Raw genomic sequence first — 22,500 nt, forward strand, 5'->3', positions numbered from 1 at the left:
GGCTCGAGAACTACTCACTCGAGAACTACTCATCGCAGAGCAAAACCAAAGGCATATTCGGAATCAGTTCGTCTCAGAGCAACTACAGCACACCTTACAATTTTAAATACTTCGCGTTTTAAAATTATGACGTCATCAGCGTATTTCGGAACGTTAATTTTTAAACTTCATATTCGGAATCAGTACGTCCCAGAGAAACTTCGTAACGTTAATTTTTCAACTTCATCCGATTGACATGGGACCAACGGCATGTGACAGAGAGTGAAACATTTATTTGACGACAATGACTTCCGACTTCCGGGTTCGGAATGCGGGACCAATGCCATTTGACAGGGAATAAAAAATAAATGCGACATTCAATTGACGACTGACTTCCGACTTGACTCCCCCCTCCCCCTCCCCCCTACCCCCCGCCCCTTCTCCCCTCCCCATCCCCCCCTCTTCTCCCCTCTCCCCCTCCCTCTTCTCCCCTCTCCCCCTCCCTCTTCTCCCCTCTCCCCCTCCCCCTCTTCTCCCCTCCCCCTCTTCTCCCTTCTCCCCCTCCCCTCCCCCTCTTCCTCTTCTCCCCTCCCCTCTCACCCTCCCCTCTCCTCCCCCGCCCGGAAATGCCGGGTACTTCTGCTAGTACATATATATATATATATATAGATGGATATACACATATATATATATACATATATAACAAATATACATATATATATATATATATATATATATATATATATATATATATATATATGGTATCTGTAATCTGGTTCTCCAACCTAATGAGCGGACAACATGACATCATCGCCATGCATGTCCGCATTGCCTGCAAAGCTCCAGAGGAACCATCTAGCAGTGCGTCATTACGGATAATAAATCCAGATACTGTCACAAGTGCATGCAAAACTCACAGTTACCGACCTGGTTTCGCCCTTGTTGGGGCTTCATCAGGGCAACGCAGTGAGGCTTCCATACACTTGTAACTCTGTGAACCTTTCGGTTTTTATATCAGTCACTATGCGACCTTCATATCATCAGTGGAGAACCGCCAGCAAGGTGTCCCATACAGCTGCTGCTGCACCTTGCTGGGAGCGATAAGCACCGCCTGCCACACGGTAACGTTATCTCTGGTATCCACTCATCATATGGAGTCGACCTGGTTGCGGTTGGGAGTTACTAATAATGGTATCTGTCATCTGGTTCTCCAACCTAATGAGCGGACAACATGACGTCATCGCCATGCATGTCCGCATTGCCTGCAAAGCTCCAGAGGAACCATCTAGCAGTGCGTCATTACGGATTATAAATCCAGATACTGTCACAAGTGCATGCAAAACTCACAGTTACCGACCTGGTTTCGCCCTTGTTGGGGCTTCATCAGGGCAACGCAGTGAGGCTTCCATACACTTGTAAATCTGTGAACCTTTCGGTTTTTATATCAGTCACTATGCGACCTTCATATCATCAGTGGAGAACCGCCAGCAAGGTGTCCCATACAGCTCCTGCTGCACCTTGCTGGGAGCGATAAGCACCGCCTGCCACACGGTAACGTTATCTCTGGTATCCACTCATCATATGGAGTCGACCTGGTTGCGGTTGGGAGTTACTAATAATGGTATCTGTAATCTGGTTCTCCAACCTAATGAGCGGACAACATGACGTCATCGCCATGCATGTCCGCATTGCCTGCAAAGCTCCAGAGGAACCATCTAGCAGTGCGTCATTACGGATAATAAATCCAGATACTGTCACAAGTGCATGCAAAACTCACAGTTACCGACCTGGTTTCGCCCTTGTTGGGGCTTCATCAGGGCAACGCAGTGAGGCTTCCATACACTTGTAACTCTGTGAACCTTTCGGTTTTTATATCAGTCACTATGCGACCTTCATATCATCAGTGGACACCTTGCTGTATGGGACACCTTGCTGGCGGTTCTCCACTGATGATATGAAGGTCGCATAGTGACTGATATATATATATATATACATACACCTTTTCATTGTTGTTTGGCAAGACTTATTGGCTTAGCATTCATCCCCTTGTAAAATCAATAAGTTGTGCTGTAGACAAAGGAAGTTCCTCTGTAATTGCACTAATCTACCATCCAAAAGGGAAAAAAAAGCAAAATAAAATATATGGAATGCACGTACTGTATATGCAATGCAAGTACTGTATGTTATACAGTACGTACTTGCACCTATTCACTGGAGCACTTAATGACCATGAGGTGGAAAAAAAATGAATCCATATCATGACACAGCTACAGCGGCATAATCTTATCGTGTTAACTTGTGGAACCTAGGGGGCGAATGAATGAAATTAAACAAGCGTTACGCCTAGGTCCCCCGTCGGGGAAGGGATGTGAGTTGACAAAGTGGAAGACGCAGAAAACATGCTATGATATGATATTTCGCTCACAAGGTTCAGACATACATGGAGGCGGCCATCTTGGATGTTGACGTGCCGACCCAATTTTCAATAGCGTTCTTCCTTATGCCTAGATACACCCACACACCAGATTAGAAGTTGGTACTTCGCTTATTTTTCAAGATATTTCGCTCACAAGGTTCAGACATATATATGGCGGCGGCCATCTTGGATTTTGACGTGGCGACCCAATTTTCAATAGCTTTCTTCCTTATGCCGAGATACACCCACACACCAAATTAGAAGTTGGTACTTCGCATGTTTTTCAAGATATTCATCTCACAAGGTTCAGACATACATGGCGGCGGCCACCTTGGATTTTGACGTGGCGACCCAATTTTCAATAGCGTTCTTCCTGATGCCGAGATACAACCCCACACCAAATTAGAAGTTGGTACTTCGCTTATTTTTCAAGATATTCATCTCAAGGTTCAGACATACATGGTGGCGGCCATCTTGGATTTTGACGTGGCGACCCAATTTTAAACAGCGTTCTTCCTTGTGCCTAGATACAGCCACACTCCAGATTAGAAGTTGGTACTTCGCTTATTTTTCGAGATATTTCGCTCAAAAGGTTCAGACATATATATGGTGGTGGCCATCTTGGATTTTGACGTGGCGACCCAATTTTCAATAGCGTTCTTCCTTTTGCCGACATACACCCACACACCAAATTAGAAGTTGGTACTTCGCTTATTTTTCAAGATATTCGTCTCACAATGTTCAGACATACATGGCGGCGGTCATCTTGAATTTTGACGTGGCAACCCAATTTTAAACAGCGTTCTTGCTTGTGCCTAGATACACCCACACACCAGATTAGAAGTTGGTACTTTGCGTATTTTTCGAGATATTTCGCTCACAAGGTTCAGACATACATGGCATCAGATCAGACATACATGGCGGCGGCCATCTTGGATTTTGACGTGGGTTGCACCCACACACCAAATTCGAATGCGGTCCTTCGCTTACGCACGCATGCACCCACGCAAACACGCATGCCCGCACGCACGGACACACGGACGGAGGGGAAAGCCATAGTCCCCCTTTCGCTACGCTGTGCGACGGGGGACAAGTGTCCTCCTCATCCTTACGAAGCAAAAAATCCCAAAAACAAAACCACCGAGTGAAAAGGATAACAATGTCACTGTTACACAATTTTAAAATGACCGTACAGTTCGTCACACAGTCAACGACATGGTCATAAATGTGGCAACCATTGGAATGCTCGATGCCGTAAAATGGCATGCCTCTCACAAAAGGATAGAAACAAAGCTACGGCCTGGAACACAACAGGACACCAATCGGTGTGAAGGATATACTGTCGGTCTGGTCACTGGACAAGAAAAATCATGGATTTTGTCAACCAGATGTAGATAAGAGTATGTAAAACGCCATATGAAGCGGTACGGCTGAGGTTTCGGGCATTAACCTGACGATGAAGATTTAATGCTTGGAACACATCGTGTCCCATGGAGGTAAACGTTCTCTTAACTTTTATGGGCGATTAAAAAAAAAATCCATCGTATAAGCTATGACCACTACTAGACTCCAAAACTGCAAAAGGAAATGGATTAAAGGACAAACTAATTTTAGAAATTTGCTAAACAATCTTCAGTTGGTGTGACACTGGCAACATACAAACAAGCCCCTCTGTGTATAGTTTGAAAACAGTGTCTCACTTCGGCAAAATTAGGAGATTAATCTTAAAAGGGAAGAACATTGCTCCGTACTTCAGGCCTTGTGAAATCAATTTGGCTCTCATTTAAACACATCCCTTACCCAAAACGTCTTTCATCTCAAACCCCGTCCACCACACCACAAATCCCTTGGAAAGTTTCCAAGCTCATACATGTGATGCAATCTCCAAATTGAACACTCCTCTTACCATAGTAACCTGATGCCAATTATATGCCCAAATATCACCATTCATGTCAAATAACTCATCAAGTTCCTTCTCCTTAAATGACAACCCTTGAACAATAAACACACAAACAGATTCAGAGTTGCCCATCTAAGTTTATTATCTTACAAGGTTTACAAAAAACATTTGTAAATATGGAAAAAGATATCAGGATGGTATGGCAAAAGTTATGTCAACAAGGTAAGGATGGTGACAATAAATTATCATGTGAAAGCATCCCTACATATTTCTTTAAATAATTGTTGTACCTGCAAATTATACAATACAACTCTCTCGATTTGGGTTCACAACCACCACAAAGAGGAGCTGACTCCAGTATGTTACAACTGTTTGAATTTGACCAGTGAAATATTATACAGGAAAACAATCAACATACACTATCAATGTAAATGAAGGCAGGGATGGACAGGCAACAATCATTAATCAAAGAAAGACGGAGGATACTTTGTCACCATCCTTACCTCAACATAACTTTTTGGCATACCATCATCCTTTTACATTTCAATATGTAAAGTCTCTTTGTGTGTGTGTGTGTGTGTGTGTGTCTCCACGCACGCGCGCCCGTGTCTCTCCGCGCACGCGCGCCCGTGTCTCTCCGCGCACGCATGCGTGTGCTCCACTACGAGCCTCAAATAATGTAAAATGAATACTTTATAAAAGGTTTTTTAAAAGCAGAAAATTATTTCCGAAGAGATACTTCCTTATCCTCTCGCACTGACTGCATCCATCAGTGCTATTACCAGCTGTTGAATATGGCACCATCCGAGTTTTGATTTGTAAGCATTTTAATGAAAGTGTAACCATGTGCATTCCCAGACGAAAAAAATTTCAAACTTTAAAAATTCTCCCCTAGGAATCAGGAAATTTAACCTATCCCAATTTTCCCCAATGAAAATGCCCAGATGTTTGTGGTGTCGCCATTCGCGGCCTTTTACATGAATCAGGAACCACTAGGAACCTACAACCTATCCCCCTTTTCCCCATTGAAACAATGGCATGATATTCGTGGCTTTTCCTCGACATTCATGATTTTCTGCAATTCAGGAACAATCAGGAACCTATACACCCTTTTCCTATTGAAACTGCCCCAACATTTGTGGTTCCGACATTTGCGGCATTATCCAGGAACGCAGTATCCCCCGTGAATGATGGGGTCCGACTGCACTGCATAGTACGATATCTCAAAAAGTTATGAACCGATTTGGACGAAATTTGGTCGACAGGTGTGGTGTGTGACAACACAGAAGTTTCGAATTTGGTGGAGATCCGGATACTGGACATACAAAACTAGACTCTTTATATTTTTAAAGTACCGTCCTCCAAACAGTGATGCCTCCATTTACATTTCGCTGTCTGACAACATGGAGCAACTTCTATCAACTCATCCCAACTCTCTCTTCCTCATATGTGGCGACTTCAACTGTCATCATGCCAGCTGGCTGGGTGTGGGTTCCTCTCTCACCAGCCATGGCACCTCAGCAAAGGACTTCTGTGACTCATTGGGACTGACTAAATCTGTCAATTCCCCGACCCGGATCTCAGTCAATGGAGTATCTTCTCTTCTAGACTTGGTTATGACAAACATCCCTGCAAATGTCTGCTGCTCTTTTTCTGCTCCAATAGGTTCTTCTGATCATGTGCTTGTTAAAGTGGACATCTCTCTGGCCATTCTAAGAGAGCCTCCTCAGCGTCGACGAGTCTGGCATTTCACTCAGGCCAACTGGCACGGTCTTCAAGCAGCCATCAATCATCTGGACTGGTCTCCCATCTCTACCGCCTCTGACATCAATTCTTCCTGTGAATTCTTCCAAAGCAAACTGCTCTCTCTCATGCACAGATTTATCCCATCTCGTCTTCAGTTGTCTTACCCTTCCTTCCGTCCATGGTACACTGAATCTTATAGTGAGGCAGTTACCCTGAAACAACTTGCCTTTGCCTCTTGGAAGGCAAATCCAACTGAAGGAAATCTCAGTTCCTTCCGTCCAAGCTCGAAACAAGTGTGTGTCTCCCCTCAGGGGTGCCAGGAAGCACTATCTCTCCACACTCAAGAATGAACTCTCAAACCTGTCTCCTTCCTCCAAATCCTGGTGGTGTCTGGTCAAATCCATTTCTGGTGTTTGTTCCCCCTCCATCCCCTCCCTCACCTCAAATGGCTACACAGTTGACACCGCACGTGACAAAGCCGAATGCCTCAACTCTGTGTTTGCTCAAAATCTTGTGTCCCAAACCCATCTCTCTGTTCCTACCTTACCTAGTCAAACCCAAATGCTCCTGGACTCTGTGTCCTTCTCTCCTGACAATGTGGAGAAGTTTTTGTCAAACCTCGACTCTGATTCTGCAACTGGACCAGACGGCATCAGCCCACGGGTCCTAAAATCCTGCTCTGCCACTCTTTCACACCCTCTCTCTGTTCTCTTCACCCTCTCTTTTGCTCAAGGTCATCTGCCATAAGTTTGGAAATCACCAAACATTACCGCTTTACACAAAAAAGGTGCAAAAAACAGATCCTTGCAACTACAGACCAATCAGCCTGCACCCAATTATCAGCCAAGTCATGGAATCCATCATTGCTTCGGATATCAAATCTTTCCTCTTCTCCAATAGCTTGATCTCTGATCATCAATTTGGTTTCAGACCAGGTCACTCCACTCTGGACATGATGCTTCTGGTGTCTCAACAATGGATGGAGGTCCTCAATGCCAAACAGGAAATCAGAGCTGTCTGCCTTGACATATCACGTGCCTTCGATACTGTCTGGCACCACGCTCTGCTTATCAAACGCTCCTCGTATGGTATCCATGGAAATCTCCACCATGGCTTGCGGACTTCCTCTCTGGTCGTAGTCAACGTGTGGCCCTGAATGGATTTCTCTCATTTCCCCTTCCTGTTCAGGCTGGAGTTCCCCAAGGCAGTGGTCTGGGCCCTGTGCTTTTTCTGGTCTTCATCAATGATCTCTCCGACTCTCTGGAAAATCCTCTCTATCTCTTTGCTGATGACTCCACTTTCTGCCGCTCCATTCCTCATCCCTCAGATTGGCAGTCTGCAGCCTCCTCACTCTCTGCAGAACTGGACAAAATCACAGACTTGTTAAACAAGTGGAACATGTCTTTCAATCCTGACAAATCTAACACTCTTACTATGTCTCTCCGAAAAGACCGACTGGACAACCCTCCCATCTACTTTCTCAACAATCCTCTCCAAGAAGTTCTGTCACTCAAGCTTTTGGGTCTCACTGTCTGCCATGACCTTTCCTGAGAAAACCACATTTCCAAGCTGGCCTCCAAAGCCAGTCACAGACTGGGCATCCTCCGTCGTGTGAAGTCCTTCCTTGGCACACCTGAGCTCCTCACCACATAAAAGGCTTTCATCCGCAGCTCAATGGAATCCTGCTCTCCCCTCTGGGCTAGTGCTCCTCCTCACACCCAGCTCGGCTTCACGCTGTTGAAACCAAAGCTTTCAGAATCATTGGAATCTCCCGCGATGAAGCTGATTGTGAGGGCCTTTCACTCACACACTCACTCACTCACTGCAGGCAGGTTGGTGGTCTTTCTGTCTCCTACCGACTCCTATCCGGCCTAGCTGTGTTCTGTCCCACAAATATTCCTCCATGTCGCACAAGATCTGCCAGCAACCCTCTTCTTGTAAAGTTGCCAAAATCAAGACTCTTTGCTCACCTTCACTCTTTCATTCCTCTTTACTCCCGCCTCTGGAACAAACTCTCTCAGTCTCTTCAATCCTACTCCTCCCTCCAGGTCTTTAAAAGAGCTGTTCACCACCATCTGTTATCTTCCCCCATCCAAAACCTTGATCTTTTCTACCGCCGTTAATTCACCCCAGATCCACTTTTTTGAAATACCAACTTCTTTCCTGGAAGTCATAGCAGTGTCCATGTATTTTATACCTCTCCCACCCCCACCCCCTCCCCCTTCCCATGCCTCCTGCCAAGCCCTCTCCCTCCCACAGATCTCCCTGTTCTCTGCTGTTGTACTTGTGTGCTTCCCTCTCTCTCCCCATCTTGTCTCCCGCTCCCTTTATTGTATGTTTTGTGTGTCCGTTTTTTTCGTGTGATTAATGTTAGCTCTTACACGAGCCTCAATCTTGTATACCAAAAAAGAAGAAAAAAAAAAAGAAGAAAAAGAAGAAGTGCAGACTGCCGAAGTGATCTTCACCATGGAGAGGTGGGGCCAAAAAACTAGGTGGATGATTTGGGTGTGACAAGAACAAGCCAATTCGATTTTGGTTAAGGTCCGGATGCAGGTCCAGCCTGTCAATGAGACACAAAACGTAAACGGTTCAGTCCGGCAGATGTATGCGCTCTACCAAGTGCGATTCTGCAGTGTGCAAAACTGGTGGAGATTTAAAAATAAAATAAAACATATTACGAGTAAATTAGGAAACTACGGTCAGATTGGCACGTATGGAATTTGAGTTTGGGATTGCAGCATCGTGAAGCAAGCATTTAGATGGGAATTGAGCCTTTCCATTTGGGTATTATTCTGCCACCCACTACCAGTTTGGGATTGCAGCATTGTGAAGCAAGCATTTAGATGGGAACTGAGCCTTTCCATTTGGGTGTTATTCTGCCACCCACTACCACCACCACAACAGCGTTTATTCCCCACCACTATACACACCCTCTCACCAAGTTGTTCATATGTGCGTGCTCGCTAGCTAGCTGTCTTGAATTTGATCATTCCTTCTTTCCATTGCATGCTGATTATGAGGTCAACTCATCTCGATTCTCAAAGAGATTAACTTATATAATGGGTCGTGATGTCCGGTCCGTCCGTTAACTTTTTTTCTATATTTGCTACTTATCACCCTCATCACCCGGCTGATTGTTCTGAAACTTGACACGTGGAATACAAGACAATAGCCAGCACAATTACACAGGCTGCAATTTTGGATCATGGGACCTCCCAGGGGGCATTGCCCTCCAACCTTCGGATCCCTGCTCGTTCCTTTACCAACTGATTGCTCCGAAACCTGATACAACCTCGATGGTCTGCTTAGATTTTTCGATTTTGGATCAGGGGGGCCCAGAATCAGCAGAGGTCTGAACCACAACCTAAATAGATGACTGAAAGCCCACTTGGGGATGGTACGGTACGGCACGGCACCGACTCACACACACACACACACACACACACACACACACACACACACACACACACACACACACACACGCACACGCACACGCGACTTAGACGAGACAAACATAGCCACTGAGCTTGGGGGAAGTGCTATCATTTCCTGGGGGTACTCTGGGTACCAACAGTCACAACAATGCCGCAGCCTTTCTCACCACACTCAGCGGGGGCGTTTCCTCAGGAGGAACTTTGTCCTCTCTGTGGATACCCAACCTCTTGAGATTATCTGGGCTCTTAACGTTCTTCAAAATTCTGAATGTCAAGCAAGGAACAGCACATACCATTTCAAAAGACTACGGCTTGACTCGACCAGGGCTTGAATCGCCGACCTCCCATGCTCTGAGCGGACACGTTAACCATTGCAATGCCAAGCCTGGTGTATTGAAAGGCTGTGTTCCTAGACTGGTTAAAGCAGGTTTGTTTGTTGTCCCACACGGAACACAGCACTTACCTCAAAGAAAATGAAACCAAGCAAAACCACACCCTGCGCTCCTCCCAAACGACCCGAAAGAACTATTGCCCAGTCCAAATCCTGCTGTCGATGGTTAATAACAATAAAATAGTCAGAAAGGCACTTTCTTATTTGATAACAAAACTATGGACAACACAGACAGGCACCATCAGCACAAAAGGAAAGATCGACGTTGGAAAGGGAATGACAGACATTAAATACAATCTCACTTATTTCTTCATCGTCTTTTCAAACAGCACACTTTCCCAATGCCCTCTAACTCAATAAGATTCCTTTTCACTTCACATCCGGTTTGTACAAGCTGCCAGCCACCAACCCCCGACAAGCAAAACGACCTGAGCGCTGAAAACCATCCCACTGACAAACTAATATGATCATAACCTAAACAAAGTCAATATTTTTTTCTTATGACACCATGCTTGTGCGAATCAATCATTTATTATAAGATAGCTTGCATTTCAAAGGGAAAAACAAATTCAACACTACAGGTTGAGTTATACGTCCCAGGACACGGTTATAGCTGCTTATACAAGATTTAGACACTTTCCATTTACAGTGGAAGGAAGGGTGGTAGCAGTGGTGTGGTGCCACGAGAGGAGAAACACAAACAAGACAATGAAACAGGTGCAAGAAGACTTCGAGGAGCGTTTTGGAAAGCCAGCACTGTCAAAATCAAATCTTCATCTTTGGGGGGAAATGGATTTCAGACTGGAAGTGCACTCGACAGCAAGCACAGTGAAAGGCCAAATATCCGTGATTTGGGAATTCAAAACATTCGAGATGGAGAAGAAGGTGGATCAGACTCGGCAACGGTTGCCAGAGTGAGATGTGCATGGAAGAAGTTTCGGGAACTGAGTGGCGTGCTGATGAGGAGGGGAGTGTCGTTGAAGCTGAAGGGAAAGGTGTATGCTGCATGTGTGAGAAGTGTTATGATTTATGGGAGCGAGACATGGGTAATGAACGTAGAGCAGCAACGAAGGCTGGAAAGAGTGGAAATGCGAATGGTTCGATGGATGTGCGGAGTATCGTTGAGAGAGAGGAAGACAAATGATGAATTGCGAAAGATGATGGGAATAGAGCCTGTGATTGATGCTGTGAAGAGAAACAGGTTGAGATGGTTTGGTCATGTGTTGAGGAAGGATGAAAGTGACTGCTTGAGAAGAGTGATGGAAATGAATGTAGAAGGAAGTAGAGGACGGGGAAGACCGAGAAAGACTTGGCTAAAGATGGTGGAAGAAGAAATGCGGGCAAGGGGGTTAACAAGGAGAGATGCAGAAAATAGGGCAAGATGGAGACGATTGTCATGGGGACCGCAAGGCTAACCCCCGCTCTAGCAAGGAAGGAAAATGGCCTTTAAAATGCATGTTGTTGTTGTTGGGAATTCAAAACATTAAAACATCCGTTCTCAGATCTCTGAAAAAATCATTACAGAAACGTTCTGCAGGGTCAGATTTTCGTATTCGTCGTTGTATCACACAATGAAAGAAAACCTTCACATGAAATCATATAAACCAACTGTCATTTGTGAATCGTCAGATTATCATGAAAACAGGTTCACAGCTAGTGACAGACTGTTGCAGCACTGCGATACAATTCCTAAAATATCAAAGGTTATGTTTAGTGATGAGTGTGCTGTTTACCTCAGTTCATCTCCATACAATGTTTACTTTTGGAGTGATGCTTATCCACATAATGTTGAAGAAGTGCAAGACCATCCACCACATATTATGGTTTGGGTGGCATTATCTGCCCACCACCTCATTGGTCCATACTTTTGTGATGTGTCGGTCAACCACCAATCATATCTGCATATGTTGAAGAATTACCTCACACCTAAACTTGAACGACATGGATTAGCATTTGAGATTTATTTCCAGCAGGATGGGGCACCTGTGCATCATGCAGGTGTGGTACGAAATTACCTCAATCAAATTTTTCCTAACATTGGATTGCCAAGTCTTTGCCAACATTTCTGTGACCACAGCGCAGTCCTGACCTGACCAGTTGTGACAATGCTCTGAGGGGGTACGTCAAAGCTGAGGTTGCAGAACATCGTATGGCATCTGTTGATGAACTGAAACAGCACATTCAGGAAGCATTTGGCACCATAACACATGGTATTTTGCGTCGGTTTTCACACCGCACGTGGAGAAAAATGATCTTGTGCCGTGACAACAACAGACGTCATATGGATGCATTCGATGTCTAAGGACGTATTGTAATTGTTGTATTACTGTAATATATGATTATTACTCCTGTTATTATGTATTACTGTAATATGTTATTACTCCTGGGGCTTATGGCTCACCCTGGTAGATGGTATTAAAAAAAAAAAGCTGCATAAGCAGCTAAAACCGTGTCTTGAGATTCACCAGGAATGACCCAACATCAAACTTTGAGGTTTTTTTTTTTTTTTTTTCTGTTTTGACGCCTGCGACCCTAAGTCCCCAACCCCTGAGGCATAAAGTAGGGGTCAAATCCCCAAAAATCGCTACATATTTCATGCATGTTGATTGTATGTCCCCAACCCCCAATGTTGATTACACATACAAAGTTTCATTTAAAATTGTTTGCCAATATACCCATAATTGCATTTTTTGGTATTTGACCTTTTGACCCCAGTATTTGACGTTTTGGCACGGCCAACAATGATATTACTCTTACACATTTGTGCCATGTGGTGATCATAATTGTCAAGTTTGTTGAAATTCTGCACAACCATTTAGGGAGACAGCATGATGGATGGACAGACAGACACAGATTACAATATCGCCTCATTAAACAAAAAAGCGTGGGGATAAAAATAGCGTTAACTTGAAAGCAAACTGCAATATTAGTAAATTCCTGACTAAATGCATACTTCAACAAGATTAAAGTGCAAACTTTGTCCGCTGATTGCACCATTACCGAGACACAGCAAAGTCATTGATGCAGCATAACCAGATGATTGTAGAAAATGAATATAAAGCCAAGCACACAATGGTCTACTCTTTTCAAAAGTCACCAGTGACATCCAACATGAACAAGCAAATGTCAAAAGATTGAAGAGCAAGCTTAATACTGCAGAAATGTGGACTCATTGAGGTAACACTGTACTTGTGAAGCACCAGGAGGATGGTTTATAGTCAGTAAAGTAACACAAGGTAGACTGCACAGAGGCAATGACACTACCTCAGATACTCTGTTCGTCCAAAATAAGAAACAGCAAAGACAGAGTTGAAGATTAACCATACCTGTGTGAACTCAAAGTCGTTCTGCATGCTCACTTTCTGGATATATTCCATGCAGTGCCGATGTTCAGGGATGGCAAGGGGAACAGGTGGGATGAGTGTGTTCATAGCTCCGGTTATAGTCTGCGAGGAGGCACGTTGGTGGGAAGAGTGTCACGAACGTGGGGATCATGCAAGTATTACAATACAGTGAAGAATTGATCGGGGAGTGGGAGGGGATTTGTATCTTTTATTATAAAACATAAAAATAAAAATAGAAAACCAACAGGAACTTTGCAGTGCCATTTCAAAAGAGGAAAAAAAATAGTAACCAGTTATCTGCGGCTAAAATACTTTGCAAATTACATCACCTATACACCCTTTTGCTTAAAATAACAATAGCTTTCCAATTATTCATAATTAGTGATGCGGTTATTCCAGTTACATTAAAAAGGAAATTAATTTTTTTACGGCTTACTACAAGGACACCCTTACTGTACAAAAGAGCGCGCACAGCTGTAAGGACGAAGGACGGGAACAGTGGTGAGTTTGAGGTGAAGGTGGGAGTGCATCAGGGGTCGGTACTAAGTCCACTACTATTTGTAGCTGTGATGGAGGTGCTGGCTCAGAACATAAAGGAGGGTTTACCGTGGGAGTTGTTGTATGCAGATTATCTGGTGTTGATTGCAGAAAGTATGGATGGACTGAAGGAGAAGATGAACAAGTGGAAGGAATGTATGGAGACAAAAGGTCTGAAGGTGAATATCGGAAAGACGAAGATGATGGCAAGTGGTAAAGCATGTGGTGAGGTGGAAAGAACTGGGAAGTGGCCCTGTGCTGTGTGTAGGAAGGGTGTCGGAGTGAACTCCATTCAATGTACAATGTGCGCTGAGTGGGTTCATAAAAAATGTAGTGGTCTGAGAGGGTCATTAACCAGTGTGGCAGCTACATTCAAATGTAAGGTGTGCACAGAGGGAGCTGCAGATGGAGGAAATGTTGAGTTGGATCTTGGAGACGGCGTGAAGCTGGAAGGTGTGAAAACATTTTGCTACCTCAGAGACATGCTGAATGGAGAAGGTGGATCAGACTTGGCAACGGTTGCTAGAGTGAGATGTGCATGGAAGAAGGTTCGGGAACTGAGTGGCGTGCTGATGATGAGGGGAGTGTCGTTGAAGCTGAAGGGAAAGGTGTATGCTGCATGTGTGAGAAGTGTTATGATTTATGGGAGCGAGACATGGGTAATGAACGTAGAGCAGCAACGAAGGTTGGAAAGGGTGGAAATGCGAATGGTTCGACGGATGTGCGGAGTATCGTTGAGAGAGAGGAAGACAAATGATGAATTGCGAAAGATGATGGGAATAGAGCCTGTGATTAATGCTGTGAAGAGGAACAGGTTGAGATGGTTTGGTCATGTGTTGAGGAAGGATGAAAGTGACTGGTTGAGAAGAGTGATGGAAATGAATGTAGAAGGAAGTAGAGGACGGGGAAGACCGAGAAAGACTTGGCTAAAGATGGTGGAAGAAGAAATGCGGGCAAGGGGGTTAAGAAGGAGAGATGCAGAAAATAGGGCAAAATGGAGAACATTGTCATGGGGACCGCAAGGCTAACCCCCGCTCTAGTAGGGAAAATGGCCTTTAAAATGCATGTTGTTGTTGTTGTTGTTGGCTTACTACAGGGGTTTTAAACAACAGAATATCCCCATCATTAATTTCAAGGCCATCTATTTTCCTCCTCCTTGTTTTGTAAACCACCATGATTGCCCTAGCGAGGAAATTAGTGAGAATGGTATTTGACCATTTATGAGAGAGGTGTCACCCATATATAAACAGGCAAGTATTAAAAGTCAACCATGGACTTACAAAACAATTTCGATGTTCCTTGGCATACCTGAACTCCTCACCACATACAATGCTTTCATCTGCTCCTCAATGGAATACTGTTCTCCCCTCTGGGCTGGTGCTCCTGCTTCTCACACCTAGCTCGTCTTCACGCTGTTGAAACCAAAGCTTTCAAAAATCATTGGAATCTCCCGCGATGAAGCTAACTCCGAGGGCCTTTCACTCACCGCAGGCAGGTAGTGGTCTTTCTGTCTTTTACCGACTCCTGTCCAGCCTAGTTCCCCCAGCTCTATCTGTGCTCTGTCCCCCAAATATTCCTACAGGTCACACAAGATCTGCCAGCAACAATCTTCGAGTGAAATTGCCAAAATCAAGACTCTCTGCTCACCTTCACTCCTTCATTCCTCTTTACTCCCGCCCCTGGAACAAACTCCCTCACTCTCTTCAATCCCACTCCTTCCTCCAGGTCTTTAAAACAGCTGTTCACCACCATCTCCTATCTTCCCCCATCCAAAACCTTGATCTCTTCTACCCCCGTTAATTCAAATCCTGGAAGTTCTAGAATCCTGGAATTCAACCCCCCCCACCCCCCAACCTACCAATGCCCTCTCCCTCCCACAGATCTTCCAATGTCCCTGTTCTCTGCTGTTGTACTTGTGTGCTTCCTTCTCTCTCCCCATTTTGTCTCCCGCTTCCTTTATTGTATGTTTTGTGTGTCCGTTTTTTTTGTGATTGATGTTGGCTCCTACACGAGCCTCGATCTTGAATACAAAAATAGAAGAAAAAGAAAAAAAAAAAGATGAAATAGAAACAAGGACATTAACCGTTCACATTCAATATCAAATGTGAAAAAGGTGTTCAGGCCGCTTATAAAATGGACACTCGTCTGTCAAAAGACTTGAAAACTGGAGCAGTAAGTGATTGGAAGGAAGAACCCAACGTCGATCCACAATGAAGATCACCATGTGGACAACACGGGATTGGAGGGGTGGAAGGAGAGTGGGCTGAGGGCATGGGGGTGGGGGGAAGGGGAAGTTAATACACTTTTACAGAAGCCGGAGAAAGGAGACGTATCAATTTTTTAAAGATCTATAAAAATAAGGTACGGACATAGCCCATGATCTCTGAGCGTGTTGCAACATGTGCCAAGGTCCATTCACCCATGGTGGAGATGGTCACGTATATATAGAATGTGGACTGCGGAGGAAAACTGACAGTCAGAAGGCCACTAAGCAGCTCATCCGTCAACCAAATGTTGGCCTCCACCACTCAGAAGCCAACTGAGAAACTCAGCAGAAAAGTTTCCCGTTCCAGAAAAAGCGCACAAAGCACAAAAAAAACAAAAACATCTGTGCCATAAAAGGAAGAAGCCACAAAACTATTAATTACCAGAGCTCTTCCATGATGTGACAGTTGCAGAAGTAAACCTTTCCATTTTTGCAACTTCACCTCAACATGATCCAACAAAGCATCCCAATTCTTTGCCAATGTAGCTTCCTTACCCATGAAAACACCAAGACACTTCACACTATCATTAACTCATTGAAGTGGCTCTGGAAGCCCTGGGGCTCTTTAGTAAGAAGGTCTATGCCAAAAAGCACTCGGGTTGCTCAAATTCATTTGTGTAGAAGCTTCCCCAATGTGGATAAACACTGGACCATGATATTGATGTCATGGAGAAACAGTACAACCAAACATATATCATCAGCGTAGGCCAACACCTTGATTGGTCACTGGATAATAAGGATGAAACCCGCTAAGTCAATCACAAATAAATCAGCAAGGATTTGATGAAGAGCTTTGAGCATCTGAGGAGGCAACCATGTCAAATTCCCCTGTTAATCACAAACGGTGTAACAAGGCCATTCTTAATCTTAAGCACACTGGAAATGTTATATTCCTAGCAGGGGCTACCCGGTGCTTCCCTGGGGGTGGGAGGGAAGGGGGAAACTCAGTGCTGCATGGCTGGGTGAGCTCTTTCCGGCAGTGGTTTTGGGACGTGTTGGACATTGATACACTATGGAGCTATTGGCTTCATGGTGGTTACACCTTTTGCCTGCGAGGCCAGCGGTGGCTTCTGGTGTTTGTTCCCCCTTCATTATCTCAAATGGCTCCACCGATGACACTGCCCGTGAAAATAATAAATGCCTCAACTCTGTGTTTGCTTCAAAATCTTAAGTCCCAAACCCATCACTCTCCATACCCATCATACCTAGTCGCACCCAGCTTCTCCTGGATTATGTGTCCTTCTCTCCTGACAAGGTGGAGAAGTGGCTGCCAAACATTGACTCTGATTCTGCAACTGGACCAGACGGCATCAGCCCAAGGGTCCTAAAATCCTGCTCTGCTGCTCTATTCAACCCTTTCCTTGTTCGATTCACACACTCATTTGCTCAAGGTTATTTGCCATCTGCTTGAAAATGAGCAAAAATTACCGCTTTACACAAAAACAGATCCTTTCAACTACAGACCAATCAGCCTGCTCCCAATCATCAGCAAGGTCATGGAATCCATCATCGCTTATGATATTAAATCCTTCCTCTTCTCCAATGGCTTAATCTCAGATCATCAATTTGCATTTAGACCAGGCTACTCTACCCTGGAGATGCTGCTTCTGCTTTCCCAACAATGGATGGAGGTCCTCAACGCCAGACAGGAGATCAAAGCTGTCTCCCTTGACATATCTCGTGCTTTCAATACAGTTTGGGCACCCCACACTGCTCATCAAACTCTATTGTTAAGGTATCCATTTCAATCTCCAATCATGGCTTTCAGACTTTCTCTCTGGTCGCAGGCAAGTGTAGCCCTGAATGGAATTCTCTCATTTCCCCTTCCTGTCCAGGCTGGAGTTCCTCAAGGCAGTTCTGGGCCCTGTGTTTTTTCTAATCTTCATCAATGATCTCTCCAACTCTCTGGAAAATCCTCTATCGTTTTGCTGATGACTTCACTCTCTGTCGTACTATATCTCAACCCTCAGATTGCCAGACAGCAGCCTCTTCACTCTCTGCAGACCTGGGCAAAATCACAAACTGGTCAAACATGAGGAACATGTCTTTCAATCCTGACAAATCTCACACTCTCACTATGTCTCTCCGAAAAGACCGTCTGGAAAACCCGCCCATCTTTTTCAACAATCCTCTTGAAGAAGTTCTGTCACACAAGATTTTGGTCTCACTATCGGCCATGATCTTTCCTGGGAAAGCCACATTCCCAAGCTAGCCTCCAAAGCCTATCACCGACTGGGCATCCTCCATCGTGTATGTTGTGAGCAGCTTAGTAGTGCCTTCCTTCGAACTACTAAGCTGCTCACCACATACAATACAATACATACAAAGCTCATCCTCTCCCATCTGCAGCTTGATGGAGTACTGCTCTCCCCTCTGGGCTGGTGCTCCTGCCTCACACCTAGCTCGGGTTCACGCTGCAGAAACCAAAGCTTTTAGAATCATTGGTATCTCCCACGATGAAGCTGATTCTGAGGGCCTTTCACTCTCTCACCACAGGCAGGTTGGTGGTCTGTCTGTCTTCTACCGACTCCTCCCCAGCTTTGCACCCCCTGCTCTGTCTGTGCTCTGCGCCCCCCCCCCCCCCGCCCTAACAAAAATTTGTGCAGGATGCACAAGGTCTGCCAGAAACCCCCTTCTGGTGGAACTGACAAAATCAAAACTCTCTGCTCACATTCCTCTTTTTTCTCGCCTCTGGAAAAAAACTCCCACGCTCTTCAATCCCACTCTTCCTTCCAGGTATTTAAAAACAGCTGTTCACCACCATCTCATATCTTCCCCCCATCCAAAACCATTATCTTTTCTACCCGCGTTAATCCACCCTAAACCCACCTCCTTCAAATTCCGTTTTCTTTCCTGAAAGTCCCTGTAGTGTCCATCTTGTTTATCCCATGTACCCCACCCCAGCCCTCTCTCTTATACAGATCTCCTGATGTCCCTGTTCCCCACTGTTGTTGTGCTTCCCTCTCTTTCCCCCTCTTATCTCCTATTGTCTTTGTTATTTGCTTACGCAAGCCCCGACTTAGTCCACAAAAAACCCCCCAAAATTTGGGGCCTCTAGGTGCTATGGTCTGGCCGTTAAAGAATAACGTACAAATGCACAAACACACAAAAATATTTATATACTTGCATAGATAAGGCAGCTTGACGTAATAAATAAGGGTGGGGCCAAATCTGCACTCCTCAAGCACTTAAAAAAAGATGTCGATTATCAACATGATCAAATGTTTTCTCCTGATGAAGATCAAGTTCCAATTCTTCACAGTTTTCCTGAAATATTTCAATCTCTTGCAATGTTAATCATTGAACACTTAGGAACACAATAACATCAGTCTTTACCCAATAGTGAGGACTGAAGTGAGGAAGATGAGGAAGAAATGGAAATGCCAAGACGTTTGAAAAACAACAACCGTATTGTCGGTATATAGCAGGGAAATTGGGCAGCAGTTTGGTATCTATACCATAAGAGGTTTGTTTGTCTGTATGTCACCATTATTCATAGTGATGGCTGAATAGATCTAAGTCAAACTTAGAGGTTCATCAGTGAGTGCCGGAGCGTTTTAGGGAAAAAAGGATATATATATTTTCTTTTTTAAAGAAATATGGAAAAAAGGATATATTTTAAAAACATTGCTCTATAGCATCTATGCCTGCCTATGTGAAAGGTAACATTAAATGATGCCTGACCCCATTCCTCAGTGGGTGTAGGAATGTTTGAAGCCCCCACAACAAAAACAGAAAGAAATAAAATTGATTTCTGGAAAATGCCAACAGGCAACGAGAGACCGAGTACATAATAAGTCCCCTTTCTTTGGGAGGAAAGTCTCATTGGCAGCTCTGAGGAAGGTCTAAGTTTGAGACTTAAAGATGCCGAAGTTTTTTTAAATAGAACTCAGTGGTGGTAAGCTCATCTAATCCAGAAGCTGTCTTGATGGCTAGGTTGTGCACAGCAGTGCCAAGCTCTTTAAGAGTAATGGGACTCTCCAAAAGGGAACGTCCATCTTCCCACAATCCAAGTAGACCTACAGAAATAGAGGTGACATTGGACAAATATATATGCCCTGCTAAATAGATTTTAGAAAAATGTTCTTTAGATAATTTATTAATAATTTATGTGGACAAAGTAAGAGAATAGACGTTTTTTAAATGCATGGCCAAGGCTCATGAAAGTGCTAGGACACAGAACAGATCAAGACCCAACATAAAGGGAACAGCATTAGAAAGTGGAAATACCAACAGCAGTTCAGAAGGACAAAGTAGATGGAGATGGACAAACAAGGGATATAGGTAACGATGAGGAGTAGTGGAGAACACAAGGGGTGGACAAGATGGATAAATAAGCAAAATTTTGGGAGAGGTGGGAGTGGTTTAACGGGTGTAGAAAAGATCGTGGTTTTGGATGGGGGATGACTTGAGGTGGTGATGAAATATTGTCTTGAAGACCAGGAGGGAAGAACGAGATTGAAGAGAGTGTAGAAGGTGGTTCCACAGGCGGGAAAGAAAAGAGGAATATATCCGTGGATGTGGAGGTGAGCAGTGGTTCTGGATTCAGGCAGTGTTACTAGGAGGGGGTTGCTGGTGGACCGTGTGCATCCTGCCTGGGGGGGGGGGGGGGGGGTTGTGGAGGGAGGGGGTGAGGGTAAGGGGGACACAATCAGTGCAATACTAGAAATGAGGTGGAAGAAGCCAGAGACCAACGACCTGTCAGCGATGGCAAAGTGATAGACCCATAGACTCAGCTTCATCACGAGAGATTCCAATGATCTTGAAGGCCTTGGTTTCCAGGACGTCAAGCTGAGGACGGTGTGAGGCAGGAAAGCCAGCCCAGAGGGGAGAGCAGTACACCAATCTTTGGATGAAAGCCTTGTAGGTGGATAGGAATGCAGGTGCGCCAAGGAAAGACTCTACACAACGGCGGATGCCCAGTCAGCGTCTGGCTTTGGAGGCCAACTTTGAAATGTTTCTTGCCCAAGAGAGATCATGGCTGAGAGTGAGACCCAAGAGTTTGAGTGACTGAACCTCTTCAAGATGATTGTTAAGAAAGTAGATGAGAGGGTTCGCAAGACGGTCCTTACTGATAGTAAGAGTGAGAGTGAGATTGAGAGCGAGAGATTTGTCATGCTTCAGACATATTCCAATTGTTTTACCAGTTTGATATTCTGTTAAGGTCTGAGGAGAGGGAGCAGGCTGCTGCCTGTCTGTGAGAGGTATGAAGGATGTCACGGCAGAGAGTGGCACAATCAGCAAAGAGAAAGAGGATTTTCCAAAGAATCAGAATCATTGATGAGTATTAGGAAGAGGATCGGGCCTAGAACTCTGCTTTGAGGTACTTCAGCTTTGACAGGGAAAGGAGAAGAAAGGGGTTGATAATCACAATCACACAATCATCTGAAAAACCTGATGGCATGATATCTGTTTTAGAAACTCCATGTAATAAGGAAGAGCTGATGCAAATATGATTGAGTCCTGTTGGTGAAATGCAAAACCAAGTCAAAGACGTGCACAAACAGAGACACAGAGGGAAATACACAAGCACACAGAGAGACAGAAATACACAAACACAGATGCACACAGAGACAGAGAGACACACGCACATACAGAGATACGTGTACACAGACACATACACTGAGACAAAGACAGGGATACACACATGCACACAGAGAGACAGAGACAGACACATGCACACAGACAAGCAACGCTGGGTTTACAATGGCCCCAATGGTGCCAGGCCCACAAACAGAAGGGGCCCATAGTGACCAAGATATATATTTTTAAGTGTACACATTGCGATACAGTTCAATAAAGAATATGTACAGAATTTAATGCCACTTTTAAAAAGCCATACTATTTTAAATTGAAAAAACATACTACCATTTCCTGGTGTGTGACGGAACCACACTGATAATGACGTCTATTCCCGTTCCAGTGCGATAAGCTCGTGTTTTACGCCTGTTGTGTTTTAGCGCTTTTGGAATAGTATGCGCATGTCATTTATACCATTTTTAAATTTACGTTCACGAGCAATCACAATTACATGAATTGAGCATGCAAGTAATACTGCGATAAAATTTTCGCAGTAAACAACATGAACATTTTGCAATGGTTCCCCAAATGGGGACCCACAAAAGGTTAATGCGGCCCTGGAGAAAGAGACACACGCACACAGAGAGAGACACACGCACAGAGAGAGACACACGCGCACAGAGAGAGACACACGCAAACAGAGACACACGCCCACAGAGACAGACACACACTCACACCAAGATAGAGTCGCAGGAGCGCCTATAGAGAAGCAGGCACACCCACAAAGAGGCAGGCGTACCCACAGAGACGCAGGCGCACCCACAGCGACGCAGGCGCACGCACAGAGACGCAGGCGCACCCACAGAGACGCAGGCGCACCCACAGAGACGCAGGCGCACCCACAGAGACGCAGGCGCACCCACAGAGACGCAGGCGCACGCACAGAGACGCAGCCGCACCCACAGAG

At 44.8% G+C, this 22,500-nt stretch overlaps 2 protein-coding genes across 6 annotated transcripts in view; both read right to left on the reverse strand.

Moving 5' to 3' along the window:
- Positions 1–22,500, reverse strand: part of MVD (mevalonate diphosphate decarboxylase) — a 304,225-nt gene that overhangs the window by 123,921 nt on the left and 157,804 nt on the right. The window lies entirely within an intron of this gene.
- The window catches only part of LOC137435255 (guanine nucleotide-binding protein G(s) subunit alpha), a 150,552-nt gene that overhangs the window by 46,092 nt on the left and 81,960 nt on the right, over positions 1–22,500 (reverse strand). For all 4 annotated transcript variants that reach the window (XM_068128867.2, XM_078784500.1, XM_068128868.2 and 1 more), the window contains exon 4: positions 13,193–13,312. In XM_068128867.2, coding sequence (XP_067984968.2) covers positions 13,193–13,312 — 120 coding nt within the window. The remainder of the gene's footprint in view (positions 1–13,192; positions 13,313–22,500) is intronic.

The sequence above is a fragment of the Myxine glutinosa genome, chromosome 9 (assembly GCF_964187855.1).
Source record: "Myxine glutinosa chromosome 9, kmMyxGlut1.1, whole genome shotgun sequence".
Classification (NCBI taxonomy): Eukaryota; Metazoa; Chordata; class Myxini; order Myxiniformes; family Myxinidae; genus Myxine; species Myxine glutinosa.